A 25,678-nucleotide genomic window follows, 5' to 3' on the forward strand; every position below is an offset into this window, starting at 1 on the left:
TTGCTAAGTACCTGTCTGACAGCTGCCACCATTTACAGGTAAGCTTCCACAGAAAGCCAAGTGACAGCCTGAGAGCTGTTATTTCAGGGGATAGACAGGAACTAGAATTTCCCTCTGAGGAAATCCATATTCCTATTCCTGTGTTTTCCTCTGGGGCCACTGTCATTGATCTCTCCCATCTCAAGGACTCTCTGGAGCGTAGATGGTTATGGAAGAGTCTCCTCCTTGGCTGCTCTTTGCACGTTGTCCTTGGACACCCTGAGGAGCCCTGAGCCCACAGTGGAGTCCTTGGCTCTCTACATGCCCTGTTGTTGGGATGCAAGGACTCTTCCAGCCATAACTCATGATGTTGGCATGTGCATAGGAAGCTTCATTTCTTTGTGTTTTGCTTTAAGTCCTGCTGTCTGTGTCTTTTCCTGGTGGTGTGTCTGATGTGGGATTGAGTAACCTCACAGTGCATGTAGAGCTTTACCCTTTTATACTTCAGAGTGAGGAGACTTTGAAATTAAATACCAGATCAGCTCTGAATACTTGTATTTGACAGTCCTACCCCTTTTCTCCTCAAGGATGGGATGGGAGCTGGTAGGGTCCTGGTGAAGGGAGAAATAGATTTCATACTTCTGTCAGGAGTTACACAAACAGTGTCTCATGGAAATGGTTCTGCTTTCAGTACTTTGTCCCCGAAAAGAAGAGGGCCCAGTGTTTTGTCCTGAAAGTGCAGAGGCTGAATCATTGTACAGAATCATTAACATTAGGTTGCTTCTGTCTTCTCCAGACAGATGGCCCAGTCCCTTTCCTAACCTTGTGCCCCACTTGCACAGATATTGATGCTTATTAAAAAAAATCTCCCTTTTTAAAGTTTCTGGGCACGTGATCCATGAAGGAGTTAGTCCATACCACAGTGCCTGTGAGCTGTGTCTATCCTGGCCTTCCCTGCAGGAATCACAGGTCACACACAGCCTTTGCAAGGGTATTAGCATGCAGGAGACTTCTTGCTCATCCTGGTCAGAAAGCAGTTGAATTTTGGAAACAGTGGCATCTCTGCAGAGTAACTCCCGTTGTTCTTCATCTATCAGGAATTCAGCATGGTTTGGCGGGTCCCCTCAGCAGACAATTTGAGTTAACCATGAGTGGGTGCTGACAGACTCCATTCTCAAGCCTATACTCTACAGATGGAGTTCCCCTGTTTCCACCAACCCTCCAGAGCAGGTACTGGTCCTGGGCTCCTCTAGATGTTGTCCTCTCGATTTCTCCATTCCCTAGTCCAGGTTTTATACCTTTCTCTGTCCCTTGTAGCCTGAGAACAGGGAGGAATTCTCAGCCTGAGTGAATACTGGGAGCTCCTTTTGACTTGCTGCTTGTGCCATTTGTCCCTTCTGTTTTGGTTGCTGACCAGTGTGGCTTGTGCTGCCAGAAATGTCAGGAGAGAATCTAGGCTGTTCTTTAGGGATGTAGGAAGCCCTTACACCAGTCAGAATTTCCCCTTTTTTGATCAGTTTGAAGACTTCCATCTGATCTTGACTCTCCCAAAGGCATCTTTCCCATCCCCTGGAGTGGCCTTAAGACTGTGTCAGGCCACATGAAGGGCATTGCTTGCCTTCCTCTCCCTCTCAGAAAGACTTACTCTTGCCTCCCCCCTTTAAAATGCCAGCCCTGTCTTACCATGTCCATGCTCCCAGCCTGGAGCTGGTTGAGCCCCAGTTGGAGGTGCAGGTAGTTCCTACAGGTAGTAGGGAGTGCCTAGAGCTAGTCTGGGAAGCAGGAGCTGTGGCTGCACAGAGCAGCAAAGTGCCACTCCACTACTCAGTGCCTCTGATATGTTTATGTTTTGCACATTTGAGTTCAGGCTGGAGAACAGATTTCTCCCAGAAATCCCAGTTCTTACACTCAGGGTGAATTGGGAAGACTCAAGTGCCTGTTGCAGATGTTCTTTTTTCCCTGTCCAGTTTCCTTTTCAGCAGGGACAAAGTTGTGCCAGGGCTTACCTCTGGCTTTGTGAAAAGGATGGGAGCTGCTTTCTGCAGCTGCCCAGCAGCCTGTGTTGTTTTTTCCCAAAACACTGGAGAATCCCAGTGCCATATGCCCACTGTTTCCACTGCCTTTTCGTTTTTATAGTAAGACAAAACAGTCCAGGGAATCCCCCCTGGATTTACCACCATGAAGGAAAGCTGAGAAAGCTTGGGCATGGTTGTCTTGGATATTTTTCCAGATGGATCCCGTGATGTGTCGCCAGCAGTGTCTGATGTTGTTTCATCATAACCTGGGCAACCTCAACGTGTTTGGGAATCTGGGTATCTGCAGGGGAACTGTTTTGGAGCTTGGTTTATGCCATTTCCAGGTGGTGACAGATTCTTCTGAGTGAAGGAGGTCTGGAGCTGCTCCATCCTGTTTCTCACGGGGAGGGGATGCAGAGGATGGTGGTGGCCAAGAGTTTTGATCTCAGGGTGCAGAGGGTTGGATGTACTGAAGCAAGTGACTGGCAAGAAACCATTTTCCTTCCATTTTTAAACAATCCTATGTTTTATTAGAGTGATTAATTGCCTAGCTGAATGCAAGTTGTGAGGCATTCCCCTAATACAAGCACGCTAGAATTACAGAATATTTTCGGATCTGGTATTTAGTAGGTATTTCTGCCTAAATAAGCATTGTGGAGACTGGTATTCCAGGAGGAGCCAGAACACCATCTCTGTCTAGTTGTTGCTCAGCTCATCTGAGCTTGTGCCCAAGAAGAAAAATTAGATCTGGAATCTTCTCCGTGGCTGGTAAGGATCACAGAGTGGTCCTTTGGAGCTGTTTCCATATGAGGGTGATTTTCCTATTCCATGACTTCCTTTTTCTGACGAGCAGTCCTCTTCTAGAAGATTTGAAATTAGTCTTATTTTCTGTAAATGAGCTCTGAAGCTCAGGTTGAATCCCTGCCCCATCAGGTGAGGAGGCCTTATGGCATCCTAGAATAGAGCTGACAAAAAAAAAAAAGAGGGAAAGAGCAGAATTTCAGGCTGCCTTAAAACTAGTTTAAATCTACAACCCAGTGTGAAAACATGATTGTGCTTTGGAATCGCAGAGAGAGTGCCTGGTTTAGAGAACTCTGCAGAAGTGTTCCCCTTTTAGATTGGGATAACTGCTGGTGGCCATCCCTGTCCTGAAGGGTTCCTGAGCAGGAAGGTTTCAGGTTGCTGAGTATGATTTTCACATTCTGCACTTGACCTTTGAAATGCAGGTGAGCTCAGAGAGGAGGACTCGTGCACTTACAGGGACAGGGCTCCAGCAGCAGCAGTTGTGGGATCAGCCAGGACATCCCCTTTTTAATCTGGGGACCTCTTGTTAATGAAAGAAGATAGGATTACATTGCTGTGCTGTGCAGGGCACGGCTTGGTAATCCTTGCAGTGCATCTAATGTGACATTCAGATCACTTCAACCAACTGCAGCATAGTGAATGGAGTCCCTGGGGTAGATGACTAAATTCAAATACCAGTGCTTTAATGAACTTAATGGGGAAAATACATCAATAAATCAGTTCTGTGTTTATTTTGATTTTTTTTTGCTTACCCTGGAGTTGACTACATTTGGGGACTGTGAAATGAGGCCAGCCTGAGTCAGAGTTCTGCCAGCATTCCTGGAAGTGCTTCACCTTACTCTCTGGGGTTGGAATATAGGTTACCTGTCATCCCTACCTACTGATCCTTGGGAACCATTTAGAAGAAGAAACTCTCTTGCCACAGAGATACCTTAGCTGATGATGGTGCATGTTCTGTCTTCCAGGTTTCTCTGTGACAGTCAGAAGGATTTGGATGAGCTGCTGGATTGCCTGCACCCCCAAGGAGTCAGGGAGAGCCAGCTCAAGGAGCGCTTGGAGAAAAAGTGAGCCTGCTCTTTGTTTTCCTCTGTGTGCTTTCTCCAAGTCATAGTGTGTCCTCAGCACAGCAATCCCTGCCATTCCTGGGGCAACATCCTGGGCTGGGCTTTGGTCATTCCTGTGCTGAAAAGAGGAGGACACTGAGGTTGAGAAATTGCTGGTTTTCCTGGGCAGTAACTGCAGGTCCTTGATAAGTCACGCTGTGATCAGTGAGGAGGTTCTGTCCGTCTTTAAATTGCTCCATGAAACTGGAACAAAGGCAGTGCTGGCAGAGCCAGAACTGCCCTGTGCCTTCAGGTGCCTTTCAGAGAACGTTCTGCACTGCTGGAGCTCGTAACTCCCGATGGAGTCCATTGTCCTGGAGCCTGCCCAGCTCCCCGGGCAGTGCTCTGTGTTCCAAGGCTGGGTTTGGTTTTCCAGGTATCAGGACATCACACATTCCATCCATTTGGCTCGGAAACAGAACCTGGGCCTCAAATCCTGTGATGGCAACCAGGAGCTGCTGAACTACCTCCGGAGTGACCTGATCGAGGTGGCGACGCGGCTGCAGAAGGGAGGCCTGGGCTACGTCGATGTGACGCCAGAGTATGAAGCAAAAGTGAGTGCACAGGCAAAGTACTGAGCAAGACAGGTGTCATTTTATTTTTCTCAGACAAGAGGAGCAGGAAAATCAGTTTTCTCGTTTGTCCTTTGTTTCTAAAGTATTATTTCAAGATGACACGGATGCTGGCTTGAGGGTCTTTTTGGTGTAGGTGGGTCATAATGTTGGAGCTGGGTGTCCTGCACAGCTTTTCATTTGTCCCATTTCCTATTTCTGGTGGCAGACTTCTCTATGGAGCATTAGCAGAACTCTGTAGGTGATTTTTATCTTCTACATCAAAGCCAGCATGTCTTGTTGAGACAGCAGCAATATGCTGAGTGCATAACCAGATGTGGTAGATACCTCATTTATTGTGGTTTTCACGGGTGTCCATTTGCAGGACAGACCCACCTACACAGCACAGAGAAACATCCAGCTCTTATGGGATCATATGCTCTTCCCAACAGGTGTCCTCACTGGAGAGCCTGAAGGATTTTGGAGAGTGTGTGATTGCACTCCAGGCTGGGGTTGTGAAGAAGTTCCTGCAAGGTTTCATGGCCCCCAAGCAGAAGAGAAGGAAACACCAAGGAGAGGACTACATTGCCAAGGCTGAGGAGATAGATGAAGACAAGAAAATGGCAGAAGAAGCCAAGGTATTGTTCACCTCAGGGCTCTGGTTTGGTCTTGCAATAGAATTCTTTGAGCAGTGCAATTTGTGGGGTACTAAATCCTGAGCAGCTTCCTCCCATTTCAGGTTTGGAGTGCAGTGGGTGTGGTGTTTGAGGGGCCAGGTGTTCCATGTTTATTTTGAGGAGTGAAGGTATAGGGAAAAATCAAAATAATACTGAGGAGCTGCAGTTAATTTTCCCTCTGTGACAGGAAATAGGTCAAGTTCCCTCTGTACAGTTTCTCTTTAATAAAAGCACATTATGGAACATTTTCACAGAACTTAAGAGTTGTATCCATCAGAGAGGACTGATGGTGCCCTCAATCCACAAAGAGACCTGCAGAGGTTCTGGTGACTGCAAGTTGAGTGAGTTTTAGATAAAATTCCACTGTCAGGCAAGAGGAGATACAAGTTGTTGGCTGTGTGGAGACACTCATGGAGATATCTGGGCAAACAAGCTGTGTGTACCTGCAGGAGAGAAAAAGGGGTGTTATGGGTCTAAATACATATCCCTCCAAATCAAAGGGATGGAGAGGAGCTGTGGAGGATTGGGAAGGGTCCTGCAGGCAGTTGAGCTGTACCAGTGGTTCACCCTCACGGGGGGACTTGTGCTTGGGGGCAGTTTCTATGCACCGAGTTGAACAGTGCCCCATGACAAGGCTTTCCCCACTGCCCCCTGCAAAGTGTGCTCTGCCCTGACTGATGACTGACAGCAGCAGAAGCAGCAATATCAGAATTGGATCAGCAGAACCTTTTGAAGTTCCCAACATAAAAAAGAAGTATTAGATGCTTACCTGAAGGGAACCTATAGGAAAGATGGAGGGAGAGCATTTACAAGAGCATGGAGTGACAGGACAAGGTGCAGTGGCTTCAGACTGACAGAGAGGAAGTTTAGATTGGATATTGGGAAGAAATTCTTCCCTAGGAAGGTGGGGAGGCCCTGGCACAGGTTGCCCAGAGAAGCTGTGGCTGCCCCTTCCCTGGGAGTGTCCAAGGCCAGGTTGGACAGGGCTTGGAGCAACCTGGGATAGTGGAAGGTGTCCCTGCCCATGGCAGGAGGTGGAACTGGGTGGGCTTTGAGGTCCCTTCCAACCCAAACCATTCCATGATTCTATGACTGATCCTGAGGGTGGGGTTTTTAGTGTGGATTCTTGAATCTTTTTTTTTTTTAAACTCCTGTCAGTGTCTGCTGAACCCTTGTTTGAACATCAGGTCTTTGCTAGGCTGTGGGATTGCCCTGTTAGCAGGATAATTTGGATAGACACTTGAAATTTTCACAATCCTCACTTGTCCTGGAGTATTTAAACTTTGCCAATTTTGAATCTGCCCTCTGACTCTGGTGTTGTGCCATTGTCTCTGGAGCATTTCTTTCTGCAGTGCAATGTTCAATTTTTGGGGGTTTGAGTTTGTTTGTTGGTTTGTTTGCTTTGGGGATTTTTTTTCTCTTTGCCTCAGTTTATCTGGAATGAGCCTTCTTTTTGCCAAAGCAGAAAACCTTTATAGATGACCTTGAAAGAGCAGCCTAGTTCTTAGATAAAGTTATCTGATGAAAACCCCTGACTGCCAGGCAGACTGTTCTAAAGACAAATCTGCTGAGTAGGCCAAGAATTATGAACCCTTTTGAGCCAGAACTGCACTGAGAGCACATAGCAGGTAAAATACAGCATAGCCACACTGGAAAAACACACTCAATGTGCTTCCAGACTTCAGGAATGGAATTGCAGCCCTGTGGTATAGTTATGTCTCGTTTTCCCTGTGAGAAACAAGTTATGGCTTAGCAGGCACCCGTTTGCTGACACAATTGTCTGTACTAAGGGTTCCTGCTGGCTCAGCTGCATGGCTGGAGCTCACACTGCTGAGTGGCAAAGGATTGCAGGGAGACCTGGCTTAGGGCTGCTCCTGAAAATCAGTCTGGTGCCTCTGTTGGTGCAAACATGCACATTTCCAGTGGCAGTAACACACTGGGCTGTCCCAGAATAGTCCAGGGAATATGTGACCTGTTTGCAGTGTGGCATTGCAGCTCGACAGCCTGAGCAGAGAGAAGAGCATGGGTGGGTTCTGGGTGTGTTATCACCCCCATGACCTGCTTTTCAGCAGTGCTGGCAACGGGAGGGTCAGTCTTACCTGCAGACAATCCTTTCAAGAGCAGCTTCACAACCAAGCAGTTCCAGTTTTAGCTGTTCCAAGGGATTTCTGTCAGCTCAGGATCCCAGCTGAGAGCCTGTCTAGCTGGAGGCTTTGTCCACCTTTACCAAAGAAGGTGTTCTCTGTCACTCTGAGGTCGTTGGCACATGACTGAGGACTTCTCCTGTAGTATTTTGAGGTTTGTTTTTTGCTTTGTTTCTTTCCCCTGCTGCATTGCTCCTCTCCAGTCAGGAGGGGACCTCAGTAACTTCTTCCAGTCTCCCATTTTGCCTAGTTGGCAGCCAGAACTCCCTTGATACCAGTACTGCTCAAATGCCACAGTCTCCTGATGCTTGGGAAGCAGGGCTAGAAATCTGTTAAATTCCACAGACTTGGGGAGAAATATCTGAGCAAAACTTGCCAACAGCTTTTGCAGATTTATCTTGGCCCGGCAGTTACCCAGTATGTTAACAGCAAAACCCATGGAACAGTTCCTTGGAAAATCAATTACACAGTATGTGAAGCACCTCAACAATGTTCTGCAAAGAAACAGCACTGGGGCTGTGTAACCTCCACAGTGGGCTGGGCAGTCTTCTGGTTGTCTCTGATGGCTTGGGCTCCAGGATCACACCAGCAATGGCAGCAAGGATGTTGGCATTTCAGAACACTTTTGTGTGTTTTTCCAAGCATCTAATATATGCTGTGCTTCCTCAAATTCAGTCAGGGGAGAATGTGCAACTCTGCAAAACTCCCGGGTTTTGTTTGGCTCCCAAATTGCTGTCAGCTGCAGAGTTTGGATTTTCCCATCTGACACTTCACTTGTTTGTTTTTTCATTCTCCTGGGGTAGAAGAACGTTGACTTGAGTCCTATTATGTCCCTGTCATGTCTGGGCCATCACCTCATTGTTGCAGGGCACAGGATTACCAGTGGAGTGGGACATGGCTCTGCATCGCTTCTGTCCTGCTGCATTTCCGATTTACCACAACGGTGTTTCCAAACCTCCTGAGCTGGGTGTGAGGTTCCCATGGGCCTTGCTGAGTGCAGACCCCACAGCTGCCCTAGTGACAGAGCTCTGCTTTGATGCTGTCATCCTCACTCCCAGCTCCTTCTGGGATTTCCCATGTGCTGAAGTCATCCTGTCTCAGGGAAGCGGCTGGTTTCACATTTGGGGCTCCAAATGCCTGTCCAGTGTGATTGTAGCTGGTGGCACAGGTCCTCCCTCCATCTGAGGAGATCAGGGACCAGAAGGACAAGTCTGCAGCTGGTGACACAGGGTCTGCTCTCCACCTGAGCAACTCAGGGATCAGGAGGACCAGGAGTGTGTTGCTGATATCCAGGTAGGTGCCTCTGTGGTACCCACTGGAGGGCAGCACAGGCCACTCCAATCCACCTCCCTGCAGTGGGGTTGCCAGCTGTTCCCTGACTTTCATCCCACATTTTACACTACTAAATTTCTGCCCTTTGTTTTCTCAGCCTGCTGATTGTTTGGGTTAGACCTCCAGAGCAGGAATTCAGTGGGGTTCACGTAGCTTATTTCAGCCTGGCTGTGAAATGCAAAAGGGGATGGACTCTTGTGGACAAACTGTCTGATCCAGGGAGGCTGGATATGGGTAAACCACAACCAGGACTGCTGAGGCGACAGGGAAGGAAAGAAATACAGAGCTGGGCTTTGGTTAGAAGGGCCCCAGCTAAAGGAGATGAAAACATCTCCCAGCTGTGTGTAAGCTGTTAGGTCTGTCTGTCTGTCTGCAGGTTGCTTCAGCCATGGAGAAGTGGAAGACGGCGATCCGGGAGGCGCAGACCTTCTCCCGGATGCACGTGCTGCTGGGAATGCTGGACGCCTGCATCAAGTGGGACATGTCAGCCGAGAACGCCAGGTGCAAAGTGTGCCGCAAGAAAGGTAACGCGCTCCTGCCCCTCCAGGGGGAATTCCTGTCACCCCTCCAGGCCCTGCTTGGGCAACTGCGCCCTTGGAGTCTGTCACTGTGCCTGTGGCTATATTTTGAGTTTTGAATGTCAGGATTTACAGTCAGCAGCGATCTCACAGAAGCATTTGACCCTGACTCCACTAAACCATTCTTACGAAACCAGTCCCCGGTCTTGCAGAACGTTGCAGAGCTGCTGTCCCCTGGATATTTAGGGTACTTGGACACAAGTCATCTACAAATCCTTCTGGGAACACTTATGCCACTGTCCATTCCCTGCTTTCATTTTTGGAATGATCTTTGGGTCTCTCAGCCTTGTCAGTTAATCCCTTCTTTAGAGAAGGAGCAAGCAAGGACAGGTTGGGAAGGTTATTATGGGAAAAGCGAGGTGGGATAGTGCTGCTCCAAGGGCATAGTGGGAGCAGAGCTGCTCAGTGAGCTGGGGAAGTCACCAAACAGGTGACAAGGGACCACTTTCTCTGTGTGCACTGTAGGATGAAGGCCTTTAGAGTCTTTCGGGTGGAGGGGGAAGTACAAGAGGTGTCAGCAGTGACAGGGTGCTGGTGTTTGTTCTGCCATAACCCCTCCTGCTGGATGAGAGCCTGGAGGAAAGAGCCTGGTGGTACTTTCTGCCTCCCCACATGCTTTTTGTCTCACTTTCTGCTTGCTAAAACTAGTGGGAAATGAGGGCAGCAGAGCTTTGGGGGAGTGCTGGGCCACTTTTGTTTACCAAAAGGCTTTGCCATCCACCTCTTCAAAGAAATAAGGGCTGAATTGGTGCAACATCCTCCTCCACTGTGGAGCCTCATGGATATTCCAAACCAATGGCAAAACTGTCCACCTGCTGTTGAGAGGAAATTCTGGGAAGAAGTAAGGGGACATCTCAGCTGAGACTAATGTGGTAGTTTCACAGAATTTAAGAACTAGGAAGTTAGAGATGTGCTGGCGAGCTCTCTGCACTTTGTTTTTTCCTCCTCAGTAAATGGAAAGCTGGCTTGGGACTGTCTCCCTGTTTCCCAGCATCCGTGGGAAGCACAGAGAGACTGGTCCTGCTGCATACTGATTTTGTGTGTAGACTTGCTACCCTGAGCAGAAATAAGATACTGTGCAGGTTAACCAGATTGAGGCTAGAAGAGGAATAGCTGCCTTTAGAGCTTCTTAGAGCTCTGGGGCATCTTTGCAGCAAACTTCTCTTTCCCCTGTGTTTGGCTGGGTAGAAACTCTTTGGCAGGTTTCTGCCTTTGCCTCCATGAAATCTTTACAGGGCAGGGGACTTTGCATTGGTTCTGTTTGTTTTTAAACACTGCTGGTTTCCACTGCAGTGGTGGGATGGAGAAGGAAGGGTCCCTGAGAAAGGCCATCAGAGGAAGGGTCCCTGCCCTCACAGGGGACTCTGCATCTTGCTCTTGCTTAGTCCAGCCCTCCAGCAGCTTCTGCCTCAGTCTGAGCAGGGCTGTGGCCCTTGTTACAAGTGAGCTGCCCTCTCCTAGGTGAGGATGACAAACTGATCCTGTGTGACGAGTGTAACAAGGCCTTCCATCTGTTCTGCCTGCGGCCGGCGCTCTACGAGATCCCGGACGGGGAGTGGCAGTGCCCGGCGTGCCAACCTTCCACCGCCCGGCGCAGCTCCCGGGGCAGGTGAGTGACCCTCCTGCCCTTCCCCACTGCACAGTCCCAGCCCTGCTTCCACCAGACCCTTGGGAAGGTTTGAAATTGCCCAGTTAAAACGGCCCTGGAACAATAAAAAAGCAATTTTTTTTTTTTTTCAGGGCTGTAAGTTAAGCACACCTGTGTTGTACTGAGCCATGACAGCTTCAGGAGTTTTAATAAATAACTCGTGTTTGGCAGTGAAAACATGCACAAAACACCCACCAAGCTCAGCTGCACTAAGAGCTGTTGTTTCATTTGGAGCAGCTGGTTGGGTTGGTTTTTCATGGAGTTGGTAACACTGTGGCTCTGTGGTCCCCTGGGCTGAGTTCCTGGGGTGTTCTTGTAAGTTAGACATTACTCCAGTCTGCAGCTCAACCCCTCCTCTGCTGCTACAAATCAGGCTACAAAATGCCACTCTGATAGTTTTCTGGACCTGGTAAACCTGAATAATTCAGGAACACTTTCTAGTGCAACAGAGGGAACACGATTTGAGGAGGAATCAGTTGTTCCATTCAGCAGAACTGAGTAGTTGCCCCTTGACAGCGAGGAGTTGCACTGTTTTTTGAACTACAGGCTGGAAGTTAAGAATTCTGCAGTATGTGTCCTGTACTGATGATGCCTGTGCTGCATCTCTCCCTGTGTGTCAGGGAGGTGAAGCTGTTGAGTGGCACCTGACATAGGAACAGCCAACAGATCCTCCCTGGCAGAGCAGCAGCAAAATAGAGGTGTGTGCCAACCTGTGCTGTACAGGTGGTGTATGGCCTTAAAAGTATTACTTACTCCCTGGAGACGGTGTAAGAGTTCCTCAGGCTTGTACAGAAATGACAGGGCTTAAAGGCAGCTGTTCTGGCCTGAGATCATGGTTACTTTGATGTGGCAGAGTCACCTGCAAGCTGTTCAGCTCCTGGACCACAGCCATCAGGTGGGGAACACCTGTCCTGTTATCTGCTTTCTATTTTCCTCCTGGCAGAGCCAGGAAAAGAATGTCACCCTGGGAGATCTTTTACCTCCCTGTGCTGTGGGTGTTTATTCCTTTTGTTGCTCAAGATCCTCTTTCTTCAGAGGACTGAGACTCCCACAGCAGCTTTGCCTGTGTTCCCTTTGGCCTGTGCATGCTGGTTTTTTCCCTGGTTTTTAATGGTTGGAGTGATTGAATAGACACAGGTGAGAAGCTGGAACGTGCTGGGCAGGGAGGTTGGATGGCTTCTGACACTGGCACTTGAGGAGCCTGACCCTCTGCTCTTGCATCTGTTTCCAATGAGTATGGGGAAAATACTCCATCAGGAAAAAGCCCCCCGTGTTGAAACTCCTTAGGCCAGGCCTGCAAACCTGGGTAAAACAGCAGCTCATCCTCTCAGGGAGGAATAATTCCACAGCAGTCCCAGTCTTAAAATGCACTGTCATGTGGTCACAGTGCCTGGAACACCAAAAAAGACCCCGATCCAGCTGTTGGGGATTTTCAGCCCAGGTACTCAGCCTGGGAAGTGCCCTTTGAGTTGTAGCTACAACTCTGCGCTGCTTTGGGCCGAGCCTGCTGCTTGTTGTGCAGCACAACCAGTACTGGGGGCCCAGAGCTGCTGATTGACGCCCAGGTTCTGGTGCCACAAACATGTTTACCTGCATTGTTCTAGGAGCTATGCAGAGGATTCTGCTGAAGATGAAGGTGAAGAAGGTGAGGAGGCTTCTGATGAACCAGATGCTGAGGAGGAAGAGGAGGAGGAAGAAGATTATGAAGTTGCTGGACTGAAATGTAAGGCTTTGACCATGCAGGGAAGTAACAGAAAGTATTAACCTTCTGCCTTCAGTGTGCAAAGTATTGACCCTATTTGGGACTCACACACAGCAGGTGAAGCACTGGGAGATGTCCCAGGGGAAGGCTGTGGTTACCTGGGGAGCTGCAGTGAACCCTTGGCCCTTTGTGATGGGGTCAGCACTAGCAAAGATTGAAACTGCTGCAAGCTCTCACTTGCTGCCCAGTCACTCCCTGGGAACACTGACACCATTCCAGGGGCTGGGAAGGATCAGCAGAGGCTGCAGTGGGAGCAGCAGCACCAGCAGTTCCTGGGATTGGCAGTCCCTGTGCCTGCAGGGTTTGTTGGTGCACTGGAAGCTGTTATGAATGTTTACCACAATCCCCTCTCCTTACTTTTCTCCTTCCCACCAGCTCATAGCCCCTTGAGTGCAGGACTTCTAGTGGTTTGGCAAGGAGGCATTTTGAAATAGGACTGGCACTTCCCCTGCCCATTCCAGTGGGAAGGCACAGTGCTCCAGGTGTAGTGTGGCACCAGCACCTTTGGTTGTGTGCAGAGACCACTTGGGATGCCTTACTGGAGCATTCCTGAGCAGCTGGGTGGAATAAAAGAGGCATTTCTAGACTCCTCAATAGCTGCTTCTCCACTTAATCATCTTTAGTTGTGTATCCACTTTGGTTTTAGGGGAATTAGAGTCAGTCTCAGTTGGGCAACTTGCTGCACTGAAAAGCTCAATCTGGGAAGGGCACACTGCCAGCGTTTGCTTTCTGTCAAACTGCCCTTGACTGACATAACATTAACTGCAGGTTGTCTTAACTAGAGGCAGATGGAATCCAGAGACTGGGACCCAGAGGATTATCCCATGTCCTTTTGAGGGTTTCCATCTAGGCCTAAGTCTTGATTCCCTTGCTTTATTCTGGTTTCAGGGAGGCTCACTGATACCCTGGCTATGCACGCTGCTTGTTGTCCTGCGGCGTATCCATGTCCACACTTGGAGTGTGTTCAGCCTATGTTGCACGGCCAAGGCAGGAGCCGAGCCAAGGTTTCCAAACAATAGCAAAAGAAGGCTGCAGGCACTAAAAATAAAGTGCTAAATGCAACCCCCCGGCTTTAAAGAGCATTAACATGGAAAGGTCACCGTGGAAAACTTTTGTTTTAATAGAGAAGTCCCATTAATCCTGGTGGCGTTTATCCTGGGGGATCTAACGTAGAATGTTGGACCGTCAGACACTCAGCACGTGCCGCACGCTTGACACACAAGCGCAGTGACAGCGGGCAGACGTCCCGCGGCCCCGCCACACGCCTCGCACGGGGGGCCGGCTCCGTGATTTATGGGACAGGGGCTGCATCCCAGCCTGCAGCTGAGGGATCCAGCCTGCTGGATACAGCCTGCTCTCAAGGACGTGGGACCAGGTGGAACGGGTTTGACTTGGGAAGACCAGCACGTTCTCCCGATACATGGGGAGAAACTTAAGACAAGGGAGTGCGTCAGCGCCACCGGTGCGGAGCTCTGACAGGCAGGCTCGCACAGGCGAGTGCCTTTCTGCGGGATGTAACGCAGCAGCCCCGGTCTTAGGGAATAAAATCCCATTGTTTCCCACTTGCAGCACGTGGAGCAGCTCCCGGCTGTGGTAACTTGACACTCCCCCAGCACACAGCTCCCTTTTCAGGGGGGCTTAGCAGCTGGCTTATCCCACCGTATGGGCTGCTTGGAAATGCTTGGAAAAACCACCCATCCCCAAAAACCGGGGAAACTCCAAGTTTCTGCTCCTGGTGCTTTCAGAGGGGATAGTGTAGTTCTGTTTGAGACAACTGTCTGTCCTTGCATTGCTTCCCTCAAGTGACGCGTCGGGGTCTCAACACTTGGCTCTGCAGGGGGAGATTCGCCATCCCAGATTTCCATTGGAGCTTGAGGATCTGCTGTGTGTGAGCACCCTTTAGCAGCAGGTTGTTGCCTGTCATGGCCTCTTTGGGCAGGAGGTGATGCCCAGTGAATCCCCTCTGGAGAGGGTGTTAGAGCACAGCTGGCATGATGTGGGAGTCACTGTGAGCGAGGCTCAGCCTGGTGTGGAGGGCAGAGGGTGGTCTCTGCTCCCAGATGTTCCCACTCCTCTAAGCTCACTGCTTCTCTATTCCAGTGAGGCCCAGGAAGGCAGCCCGGGGCAAGCAGGGCTCCATGTACTCCTTGAGGCAGGGAAGGCACCAGAGGAAGAAGCAGGCGCTGCACCCGGCCCGGGGACCCCGGCAGCGCACGGCACCTGTCAATGGCGCAGACATCGACGAGCTGGTAAGAGCCAAATTGCTCCCCAGAGGCCGCTCACTTCGTGAGTTACAAACCAAACAGGTGGTACGCTTCCTCCCTCCCCTTCCCAGAGAAATACCCTGAATCCTAGTGGAAGCCCGGGCTGGGCTGGGGCGGGTTAACAAAGGAGGCATATCCTTAAGGGCCCGGTGCAAACGGAGCACAGATATGCCAGGCATCCCTCCCCAGCCGCTTTCACACATTGTCCCCTTGAGTAGCAGGCAGCCTGCAGCTTGTTAAAGGGTTTTAAATAGTATCCATATGTCTCTCTGGAGAGGTGGGGGCACTGAGGGGTCCTGGATGGCCAGGGAATGCCAGCAATGCTGGACCCTTGCTCCCCAGCCTTGGCCGTCTTCTGACAGTTGTTGTCCGTGTGGTCACTCCCCAACCTCCAGGACATAATTTGGCTGGTTTAGGTTTCACTTGACATTTAAAGAATAAAACCATACGCTCTTGCACAGAGCAGTCTGTGCGTGCTGGGTGGGGGGAGCTGCAGTGTCTGTCCCTGGGGAGGGACACACCACGGGGGATACGTGAGGATACTCCAGCCCCATGGCCACGTCACAGCCCCCTGCAGATCTGCCATCTGTCCCCTGGCCAGCACTAGTGCTGGTGTGTCCTGTCACTCTCCTTCCTCGTGGTCTGTGGGCTCACTGCTGCTCATGCTAGGTGTGGGGTAGCTTGTGGGTTGTGTCACAGACTGGAGGGCAACCAAGCCAGCAAGCCCAGCATCGGCTGCCACAGCCAGTGCAGAGGGATATTCCAGCAGGGAAAATCTTTCTGGAACAGCTCTGACAGCATACTGGCTTGGGGCAGAGGACTCTGCTAGGACTTATCACTTGTCCTGGAAAGAGGCCGGAACTGGGTCAGGATACTGAGTGCCCTGCATTGTGGAGCCTTCTCGTCATCCAGCATCCCCTCAGCAGCAACATTCCATGAGCTGTGCCCTCGGAGCTGAGGGGATGTCCCTGTGCTGTGGGTGATCTGTGGCAGGTCCCCGGGATGACCTTGTGCTGAGCCTGTGCAGAGACAGCAGCGCTCTGGGCACCAGCTGCTCCCTGGGATTTGAAATGGCACAGTCAGCTCTGCCGTGGCAGAACAGCAGCACAAGTGCTTCCTCCCCCTGCCTCGGGTGCTGCCTTGGAGAAAGGAGGGACAGGGAATTCACGTTCTCCATTTGCTGACATTTATTTTTTGGCTGCTTGTTGAGACCGTGTTGTCTTTGAACTTACCTTGAAAAAGCCTCCTGTCCCTGGAGGAAAACCAGGGCTGCTTGTGAGCTGTTCCCCCTGAGCTCATGGATGAGACTCCCATCCTGGAACTCAAACTGCATAACCACTGAATGGCTTGGGTTGGAAGGCACCTTAAAACTCAGCTTGTTCCAACCCCTTGCCCTGGGCAGGAACACCTTCCACTAGCCCAGGTTGCTCCAACCTGGCCTTGGACACTTCCAGGGATCCAGGGACAGCCACAGCTTCTCTGGGCAACCTGTGCCAGGACCTCCCCACCCTCACAGGGAAGAAATGTCCTTCCTGTGCTAAGAACTGGCTCCTTTGGCCTCAGAGCTGTTTGCTGAACCCCAAAGCCTGTAGTGGTTCCCTCCTTTTACAGCATCCTTTGTTGTGGGCAGGTCCTTCAGACGAAGAGGACGGCACGGCGCCAGAGCCTGGAGCTGCAGAAGTGTGAGGAAATCCTGGCCAAGCTGATCAAGTATCGCTTCAGCTGGCCCTTCAGGTGAGGGCAGGTGACCTCCTCCTCCTCCCCCACAGGCACTGTGGGGGTGTGGGGCTTGTCATGCCCCAGTTCTGCCAGATCCACTTGGGAGACTTGGGATTCCAAAAGCAAGTTATGGCTGGGAAGAAGCTGCTCCAGAAGAAACCTCCATGTTCTTAGTCTTCAGCTGGACTGAAGACACAGGGCCCTTCTGAGGTGGTGGAGCAGAGGGTGGTGGGCAGGGGGCTGAAGTGGGAGGTGGGTGCTCTCCAGGATTTTTGGAGCGCTGAGGGAATTTAGGGACCTGCCCTGTGCCTGGACCAGCTCCTGGGGCTCCTGTCCTTCCCATCACTGTTCCATGGGGCTGCTATGTCTGTGGAGCTGTTGAGGTGCTGTTGGGTTTGTTGCAGCACTGTGGGGGTGCAGGTGAAGGAGTGGGGGGACCCCTAGCCCGACACTGCATGGCCAGAGCTGGCCTTCCCCTCCCATCCCTGTGGCCCTTCCTTCCACAGGGAGCCGGTGACCACGGAGGAAGCTGAAGACTACTTCGAGGTCATCAGCAACCCCATGGACTTCCAGACTATGCAGAGCAAGTGCTCCTGTGGCAACTACCGCTCCGTGCAGGAGTTCCTGTCCGACATGAAGCAGGTGTTCTCCAACGCCGAGCGCTACAACCAGAACGGGAGTCACGTACTGTCCTGCCTGGAGAAGACAGAGCAGTGTTTGATTGACATGGTGCACAAACACCTGCCAGGCCACACGTATGTGCGCAGGAAACGCAAGCAGCTCTCTGCCAGGGGCCAGGGACTGGAGGAGCAGGAAGGGGACAGTGAGTCAGAGCCCCTTGAACATTCCCGGGGGCGGAAAAGGAAGAAATGAGGGATGGGGAGACTTAAGGGGAGAGCCAGAGCTGGAGCAGGCCTTCTGGTGCTGCCAGGCAGCAGGATGGGTTGTCTGGAGGGAGCTGGGAAGCAGCAGGCACTTCTCTATTAATCCAGCCTTCCCTTTGGCCTGTCCTCGTTTTAATTTTTCTGCAATTTCCTCAAGTATTTGGTCGTCCATTGAGCGGAGATGACTTACTGCTTCCTGCAAAATCCACAAAGCTCTTCACGAGTCTGTCCTGCCAGGAGGGGAAGGTGGGGAGGGCGAGGGGAGGGCCCAGCCAAGCCTGGCTGGGCAGGGGAGCACCAAGCCTACTCCAGCTCGGGCACCGTCGGCTTCCTGGGAATGAGCCGCTTCCTCCCCTCCGCGAGCAGCCGGAGCGCGGTGGGACTGCGTGCTGCCGGTGCAGGGAGCCCAGCAGGGAGGGATCATGTTGCTCCACGGAAGGACTGGGTGCCATCAGGCCAATGGGCTGCTCAGGCTTGTATGTATATATTTATATGGTGTTAATGCTGGGCCCCGCTGCCGGGGCTGCGTGGGGCGAGCGAGCGCTTACGTGTACGGCCAGCCGGCTTTCACCAGCATCCCAACGCCACTGCTCTGAGGTGCTCCTGCTTCCCCCTCTCCCTGGGGAGCAATCCCTGGAGGTCTCGCTCTGAGGAGGGCTCTGAGCTCAGCTTCTCACCTGTACCCACCAGGAGGAGGCTCCCTGCTCACCTGGAGACACCCGCAGCCACGCAGCCCTTTGGATGCCCCGAGTGCCAGCAGCAAACTGGAGAGTTGGGGGTGTCTGCCCAGCCCAGAGGGAGCTCTGGGGCCAGGGGAGCAGCAGAAACATGTGCTGTGTAACTTTTTAAATTAATTTTCTAGTTGAAAGTGGCTTGTTTCTAGCTGTGATCTTGTACAAAGAACACCTGTAAGATACCCTTGTCTTGCTTTGGCACATGTACAGTTTATATAAAATCGTGTTTGCTTTATATTTTCCCCCCTCTTTAAAACTCATTTTCCTACCAGTAGCAGGAGTTACAGCAGGGGACTTGTTGGGGAGGGGGGTCCCAGTCCCTCTCAGCCACGCTCTCACCATGTTTTGTAGTAACACCCTCCCTTGTGCTCCCCTGGTCAGCCCGATCCTGTGCCACGGCCCAGCACTGGCTCCTGTCACCCCAGATGCTGACTTTTCCCTAAGGAACCTCTTCTCATCCCCTCTCCATCATGCCAGGTTTGGATCATACAATCAGGGCTTGAACTTTTTATCCCAGAAGTGTTTGATTTGGAACAAATGGGCCACGGGGCTGCTCGGTGCTGGTTTTGTCTCAGAAAAGCAAAAGCAGCTGTTGCAGCTCTTGGGAATTGAGAAGAAAAGAATCATCGATTACAAACTGCAGCCAAGAATTGCAGCCTAGTTTTGTGAACTTTTTAGGGTTGGTTTTTTTTTTTTTTTAACAGGTATTTGTTTCAGTTCTGGGCTGTCAATGGCTGCAGATGAGGCAGGTTTCCAGCCCCTTCCCTCTCCCCAGCCTCACTCCCTGCCCCACGGAATAGCACTGACATTTGTATCTCGCACGTCCCTTCAGAGGCTGTTTTGTCCTGTTTCCTAGAGAACATTTCCTGCAGGTCCTACACGGTGGAACCTTTGGAACTGTACGTTTTATAAAAAAATCAGTGTCATTTGGGGGGGAGGGGGTTTCTGCCAAGGGCTGTACTTGTAATAAATTGGAAACTTAAGAATAAACATTATGTACTTGTGTTTGTAAACATGGCTCGTGTGAGTCCTTTGCGGGTCCTGGTATTGGTGTGGGACTGTCTGGGATGTCTCACCTCTGCCTTCCTAGAGCCTCCATCAGACATTTCTGGAGGGAGAAGGAGCTGTGGAGCAAGGGAAGAGCAGGTCAGCTTCCAACACTGTGCTGGTGTGACCTTGTGTTGTCCCCCTCCCCAGGGACCAGGGACAGGGCTGTGCTCTGCCAGCTCCTGGACAGGACAAGTCCTGATGGGTTTGAGGACTTGAAGGCTTCTGGTGATGGAGAGATGCTGTTTTCCCTGGAGAAGCCTCATCCCCCTGTCCACAGGAGCTGGTTTGGCTTTGCTGGCCGTGCAACAGGACCTGGGTGAAGCTGAGTGTGACTCCAGCTGGGACGTTTCCAGGCCTCAACACGGAGATCTCTCACCAGCATCTGCTCCGAGACCTTTTGGAGACTTGCTTTTAATAGCAGCCCCTCCACGGCATCGGTGTCCTGTGTGGGGCTATAAATAGCTGTCCCCACACCTGGCAGGGCAGCGGGGGCTGGGGACAGTCCCTGGCCCCGCTACTGCCCCGTCCCAGGGGCTGCCTGTGACAAACCCCTGGGATTGCTGGAGTTCCCACAGGGCCTCGGGAAGAGGAGGCCTGAGCTTGGCCCCCTGGGCTTCCTCTTGGCTTAATTCTTAATTAATAGTCTGGGTAATGGGGTTTTTAGCACATTTCCAGAGCACGGCAGCCTGCCTTCTGCTACTCCAACCTGGAGGGAGTGTCTGTCCGAGTGAGGGGGATAACCCCCACGGCTCAGCCAGGGCTGGGGCACGGGGTTCCACCTCTTCATGCTGAGCTGGACCAGGACTGGGGGTATCCCAAGCCCATTCCCACCCAGCAGCAGCCCCAACTCAGCCTCTGTAGCCATCCCATCCCACTCTCCACAACCATCCCGTGCCAACCTTTGCAGCCAGCCCAGCCCGGCCCAAGCCGGGGGCTGCTCCGCAGTACCGGGGCAGTGCTGAGCCCCACCTGCCCCTCGCAGAGAGGATTCACTCCAGCCGGGGTTTTGGTGCCCTTGGGGCTGCCCTGAGGAGGATGCAGGGATGAGTTTGGGGTGGGGCACAGGGAGGGAGGCTGAGCCTCCCCAGCACGGCGCTGAAAGCGGCTGTGACAAGGAGCCAGCGGCGTCCCCAGGACAGAGCCCTTCCCCGGGGCAGGCTCGGTGGCGCTGTATCCTGGCCGTGCCCAGCTTTTGGGACTGGCAGGCTCCGGTGGAGCCGGCGGGTCTGCCGGGGCCGATAGCGGGTGGCGGTGGGCGCCGGCGGCCCCAGTGGTGCCGATAGCGGGGGCCCGCCGGGCCGGGCTGTCTGGGCAAACGCTCCGGAGGCAGCGGCTCCTTGGCAAGCGCCGGGTGCTCAAGGGCAGCCTGTCCCAGCGGTGCCGCCGGGCCGTGTGCCCGGTGTGTGAGCCAAAGGTGCGCCGAGCTGGCTCCGGCCTCAGCACCGGGGTGGGGGGACAGTGGCACACGGGCTGAATCCCAGCACGGGCCGTGGCCCTGTGCCCCCTCCCCGGGCAGCCCCCGCCCAGCGCCGTGCCCGGCTCCTCGGCTGGACTTTGGAGCCTGTCCCGCAGCCAATATTGACTCTCCTGCCCCAGGTCACGGCCCTTCTCTCTGCCCAAACAAACCCCCCGTGGCACTCGGGGGAGCCCCCCAGTCCCTGCCCTGGCACTATCATCACTGCTAGCCCCAGGGAAGGGGTTGGGTGCCCTCCAGCACAGCCGGGGGCACCCAAAACAGGTGTGACAAAACAGATGTCCCCCCACCGACACCACATGGGCACTGGGGGCTCCTTCACATCTCAGCCTCCGGGGGAGGCAAAGGCTTTGCTCAGCTCAGCTCAGCTTCTCCCACCATCCTGGCACCCTGGGGTAGGTGAGGGGGAAGATTAAAGGCACTTTGTTTGCCACATCAGTCCTGGCATCGTGGCAGCTCAAAGTCCTGGGTGAGGGGCCCCAAATCCAGCCCCTGCCCCGACTCTGGCTCCAGGGTGGTTCTTGCCCCTCTCCTCCAGCTGCAGCCTGGCAGTCTGAGCCCCAGGGGCTTCACTGAGGCAGGGGGCAAGGGCTGTCAGGGTGGGCAGTGGGCACCATTGTGAGCGCTGAAAGGAGGGTCCCTCCAAGTGTTGTTGCTCCCTGGGTGAGGGACAGGGGTCGCACAGACCCTCCCTGGGGCCGGGCGCTGCTCAGCCTGCACGCTGGCTGATTAACAGCTAATTAGATGATGGACAAGTCTGAGCATCACCAGAGCCACCTGTGTCCCTGCTACAGCCCCTGGTGCCACAGGTGCCCCAGTGCCTGAGCCCCTGCTCACCATGGGTCACAGCCCACCTTCACCTCTCCCCCGGGCACTGGGACCCCCCAGCACATCCCTGGGGCCAGCCAAGCAAAAGAACCCCACCAAACCCCTGCAGAGACGAGCTCCCCTCCCTGCCCCAGCACCCGGGGATGTCTCAGGGCAAGGTGGGCAGTTCCCCACCCCGAAGCCCCCCGAGCCACTCTGCTGCCTGCCCTGTGCCCCGCCAGCCCCAGCTCCCCCCCGCCAGCCCCGGCAGCACCAGCTGAGGCTTGAATTTCCCTCCGGACAATGGGGAAGGCGAGCTGGGATTGTAACCAGAGCGGAGGATAAATAAAGCTGCCCAGAAGTTTCCATTACCCGCACCTCGGGCTTCTGCGGGGGACATCAAAGCTGAGCCCTCTCTGCCCCAAGGTCCCGTGCCCCCAGCCCATCACCCTGGGCCCTGCCCTGCCCCCTCGCAGCCCCTCAGCCTGGCACAGAGGCCCCGGCAGCCGATGGCACCGACACAAATCACCTTCAGAGCGCGGAGTGGAAAAGATGATTCGTAAGTGTGACAGCACAGGAAAACCCTCCTCCTCCTCCTCCTCCTCCTCCTCGCCGGGAGGCAGAACCGGCCCCAGGGAAGCCACGGGGGGAGCTGGATGGAGGGACCCCCAGTACCACACTCCTGCCACAGCCAGTGGCACCCCAGCACAGCCCAGCACGGCTTGGCCTGGCACGAGAGCCCTGCCGAGCTGGGAGGGTCCCATGGGGCAGCTCTTGACCCCCTCAAATCCCTGCAAACAGCACCAGGCTCGATTCAAATAACACATCCAGGGTTTATTGTTTTTTCCATTCCTCGCAGCTAATGATTAAAAAAAAAAAAAAAAGTCTAAAATAAATTACAGAATTAAATAAACACGGATGGATTATTCCTCTCCCTGCCCCGTCCCCGCCGCCCCCCAAAGAAAGCGTTAGAAGAGTCACTGTATTTGGCAACAGCAACAACAACAAAACAACCTCTAGGAAAAAGCAGCTACTCGTCAGTGAGTGGTGCTGGGGGGTCCGCGGCCTCGCCCACCCCCAAACCGTGTCCCCCGCCACCGCGCAGCCCCTGCCCTCGCCCCTTACCCGTGAGGCCGCTTCCCGGCGCTGGTGGGGGGCGAGGGCAGCCCCCTTCTCTAGACGTGCGTCGGGTTGTCCAGGTACGGGTCCGTCTTGGTCATGTGCAGCATGACCGTGGGGGCCTTGTAGTGGCAGTGCCCCCCGCCACAGCTGACCCCGCTGCAGGGCTTGCCCCGCGTCCTCACGCCCAGCCGCCTGTTGCACAGGCTCTGCCAGGTCTGCAGCGTTTTGGAGCTCCACACCCACACCCCGCTGGTGATGCCCACCACCAGCGACATGAAAATCTTTAGCATGAACACAGCCACGGTGGGCACCGAGGCCTCGAGGGAGCAGTTGGCGGCGCGGCGGCCGGGCAGGCGCAGGCAGCCGCGCTCCAGCGCCCGCAGCGTCCAGTAATCCACGTTCAGCCGCTCGTAGAAGTAGCAGACGATGACGCAGGTGGCCGGGACGGTGTAGAGGATGGAGAAGACCCCGATCTTCACCATCAGCTTCTCCAGCTTCTCCGTGTTGGTGCCGCCCGTCTTCATGATCTTGCGGATGTGGAAGAGGGCGACGAAGCCGGTGAGGATGAAGGAGGTGCCGATGACCAGGTAGCAGGAGAGGGGGATGAGGACGAAGCCGGTCAGGGCGCTGACGTCCATGCTCCCCACATAGCACAGCCCCGTGAGCTCGTCCCCCGCCACCTTCCGCATGGTGAGAATGACGATGGTCTTCATGGCCGGGATGCCCCAGGCGGCCATGTGGAAGTAGCTGCTGTGGGCCTCGATGGCCTCGTGTCCCCACTTCTTGCCAGCAGCCAGGAACCAGGTGAGGGTAAGGATGACCCACCAGAGCGAGCTGGCCATGCCAAAGTAGTAGAGGATGAGGAAGACGATGGTGCAGCCCGTGCTCTCCAGCCCCTCCTGGATGATGTAGAGCTCGCCGTTCTCCCGGTCGCAGGCGATGTTCTCAGCCCCTGCCACGGAGCGGATGATGAAGGCCACGGAGTAGACGTTGTAGCACATGGAGAGGAAGATGATGGGCCTCTCGGGGTACTGGAAGCGGTGGGGGTCGAGCAGGAAGGTGAGGACGGTGAAGGCGGTGGACACGAAGCAGAGGGTGGACCAGACGGCCATCCAGATGAAGGCAAAGTCCTTGTCCTCCCGGGACCAGTACACGTCCACCCCGGGGGAGCACCTGGGCGCGCACGAGAGGCTCTTCTCCACGTACTGGAACTTCTCGGGGTTGTCGCAGGCCCCCAGCCCGTTGGGACCCCGGCCCTCGGCAGCGGTGCCCGGTGGCCATGGCCGGGGGGCCACGGGCAGCATCCCCTGCCCCTTGTGCGGCTCGGCGGCCGAGGCGTTCTCGGGGGCCTCCATGCACAGGGCGTTGGGGTCGTTCTTGGTGGGCAGCCTGCTGCAGTCGAGCGACTCGGGCCAGCCGAAGTTGAACTGCTCCATGATGGGGACGCACTTGTGGCGGGCCTGCTCGCACATGGGGCGGCAGGCGGGGATGCTGGCGCTCACCTGGTCGGTGCACATGGGCGCGTAGAGGGAGCAGAGGAAGAAGCGCAGGTGGACGTGGCAGCCGTACTCCACCAGCGGGGCGAACTCGTGCAGCTTCAGGGCGGCCTCGCGCTGGCTCTCGTGCCCCAGCAGGTTGGGCATGCGGGTCAGGTTGTACCCGATCCCGCGGCACATCGGGATGTCCACGGGCTGGCACCGCGCCGCCCGCCCCCGCGGGCCCTCCAGCCCCGCCAGCTCCAAGCCGCGACCCCCCACCCCGAAATGCCACAGCACCCACAGGGCCACCCGCAGCCGCGCCGCCGCCATCGCCCGCCCGCCCGCCCGCACCGGCCCCGCGCCTGCTACAGCTCCGCCATCGCCCGGCCACGCCGCCCCCGCCGCCACGGGGCCGATCGCTGCGGTGCTGGAGGCGCCGCGCCGGGGCAGCCCCCGGCCCCGGCCCCGGCCCGCGCCATGCGGCGGCGGCCCCCGCCGAGCGCCCTGCGCCGCCCCGCGCCCGCCGACACCGGCAGCGCCCGCCGAGCGCCCCCGCCCCGCCCTGCCCCGCCCCGCCGGGCGGGTCCGAGGACGGGCGGGACGGGGAGGGGCGGGGGGCGGGACCCGCGAGGGAAACGGCCCCGCCGGGAGCGGGGACTGGGATACACACACACACACACACAGGGACACGTGTGCGCACACACGGGAACATGTACTCACACATGAACACACGCATGGGCACGTGTGTGCACACACGGACACGTGCACACACACGTGGACACGTGTACGCACACACATGGACGCGTACGCACATGCACACAGTAACACACACGGACACACACGCACATGTGTACAGACACACATATGTACGTGTGCACGTGCGCATGCTGACACACATGCAGTGACGTGCATGTGCACACATGTGCACACATATGTACATATGCACGTGTGCACATTAGCGCACACACACACATGCAGGCATGTGCACACACACACGTATACACACATGGACACGCTGACATGGATATACCCCGTGTGTACACACACGTACATACACACCAGTACACACACACACACGTGTACACATGGGCATAGACACGTGTACATACACACCAGTACACACACACACGTCCATATGCACAAAACCAGTAACACATTCTGGGAATGTCACAGAGCAACCAGGGCCAGTCCGGGATCAGCGGCTCCCAGGAGTGGGAGGCTGCTGGTGGCACCTTGTGACAGTGGCTGGGCAGCACAGGCTGTCTGTCCCCAGGGGTGCTGCCACCCCCAGAGTGGTTTTTTTTACGCCTCCATCTCCCCATGCCTTGGCCTTGGATGTGTCACCCAGTGAGTGGGACAGGAGATTGTGGGAGCTGGCAGCCCCAGCTCGGCCACGCTGACTTGTGTCACTGCCCGGGAAGTGCCCCGGCCTTGCAGTGGCATTGCTGCCCGCTGCCCACCCTGGGTGACACCAAGGGGCGCGGCTCCCATTTGGGAGCAGCTCATCCACTCCAGGGCCGGTTCCAGCAGCGTCCCCGGGCTGTCCTGCAGGA

At 54.5% G+C, this 25,678-nt stretch overlaps 2 protein-coding genes across 3 annotated transcripts in view; one reads left to right on the forward strand and one right to left on the reverse strand.

Annotated features, from left to right (window-relative positions):
• BAZ1B (bromodomain adjacent to zinc finger domain 1B) overlaps positions 1-19,207 on the forward strand; it is a 192,446-nt gene extending 173,239 nt beyond the window's left edge. For both annotated transcript variants that reach the window (XM_050325961.1, XM_050325960.1), the window contains exons 11-19: positions 3,764-3,862; positions 4,278-4,455; positions 4,905-5,090; positions 8,982-9,129; positions 10,645-10,792; positions 12,436-12,554; positions 14,694-14,842; positions 16,488-16,591; positions 17,083-19,207. In XM_050325961.1, coding sequence (XP_050181918.1) covers positions 3,764-3,862; positions 4,278-4,455; positions 4,905-5,090; positions 8,982-9,129; positions 10,645-10,792; positions 12,436-12,554; positions 14,694-14,842; positions 16,488-16,591; positions 17,083-17,449 — 1,498 coding nt within the window. In that variant the 3' untranslated portion in view covers positions 17,450-19,207. The remainder of the gene's footprint in view (positions 1-3,763; positions 3,863-4,277; positions 4,456-4,904; positions 5,091-8,981; positions 9,130-10,644; positions 10,793-12,435; positions 12,555-14,693; positions 14,843-16,487; positions 16,592-17,082) is intronic.
• A 3,131-nt stretch (positions 19,208-22,338) lies between these two features.
• On the reverse strand, positions 22,339-24,779 carry FZD9 (frizzled class receptor 9). The gene has a single exon (XM_050325985.1). The coding sequence runs from the start codon at positions 24,453-24,455 to the stop codon at positions 22,701-22,703; it is 1,755 nt and encodes a 584-aa protein (XP_050181942.1). The 5' UTR covers positions 24,456-24,779; the 3' UTR covers positions 22,339-22,700.
• Positions 24,780-25,678: the final 899 nt, after the last annotated feature.

The sequence above is a fragment of the Myiozetetes cayanensis genome, unplaced genomic scaffold (assembly GCF_022539395.1).
Source record: "Myiozetetes cayanensis isolate MyiCay16 unplaced genomic scaffold, myiCay2020 scf30, whole genome shotgun sequence".
Classification (NCBI taxonomy): domain Eukaryota; kingdom Metazoa; phylum Chordata; class Aves; order Passeriformes; family Tyrannidae; genus Myiozetetes; species Myiozetetes cayanensis.

What these genes read in the sequence shown, in the direction of transcription:
- FZD9 (XM_050325985.1), bottom strand. Translation starts at nt 24,455, where the DNA reads ATGGCGGCGGCGCGGCTGCGGGTGGCCCTGTGGGTGCTGTGGCATTTC.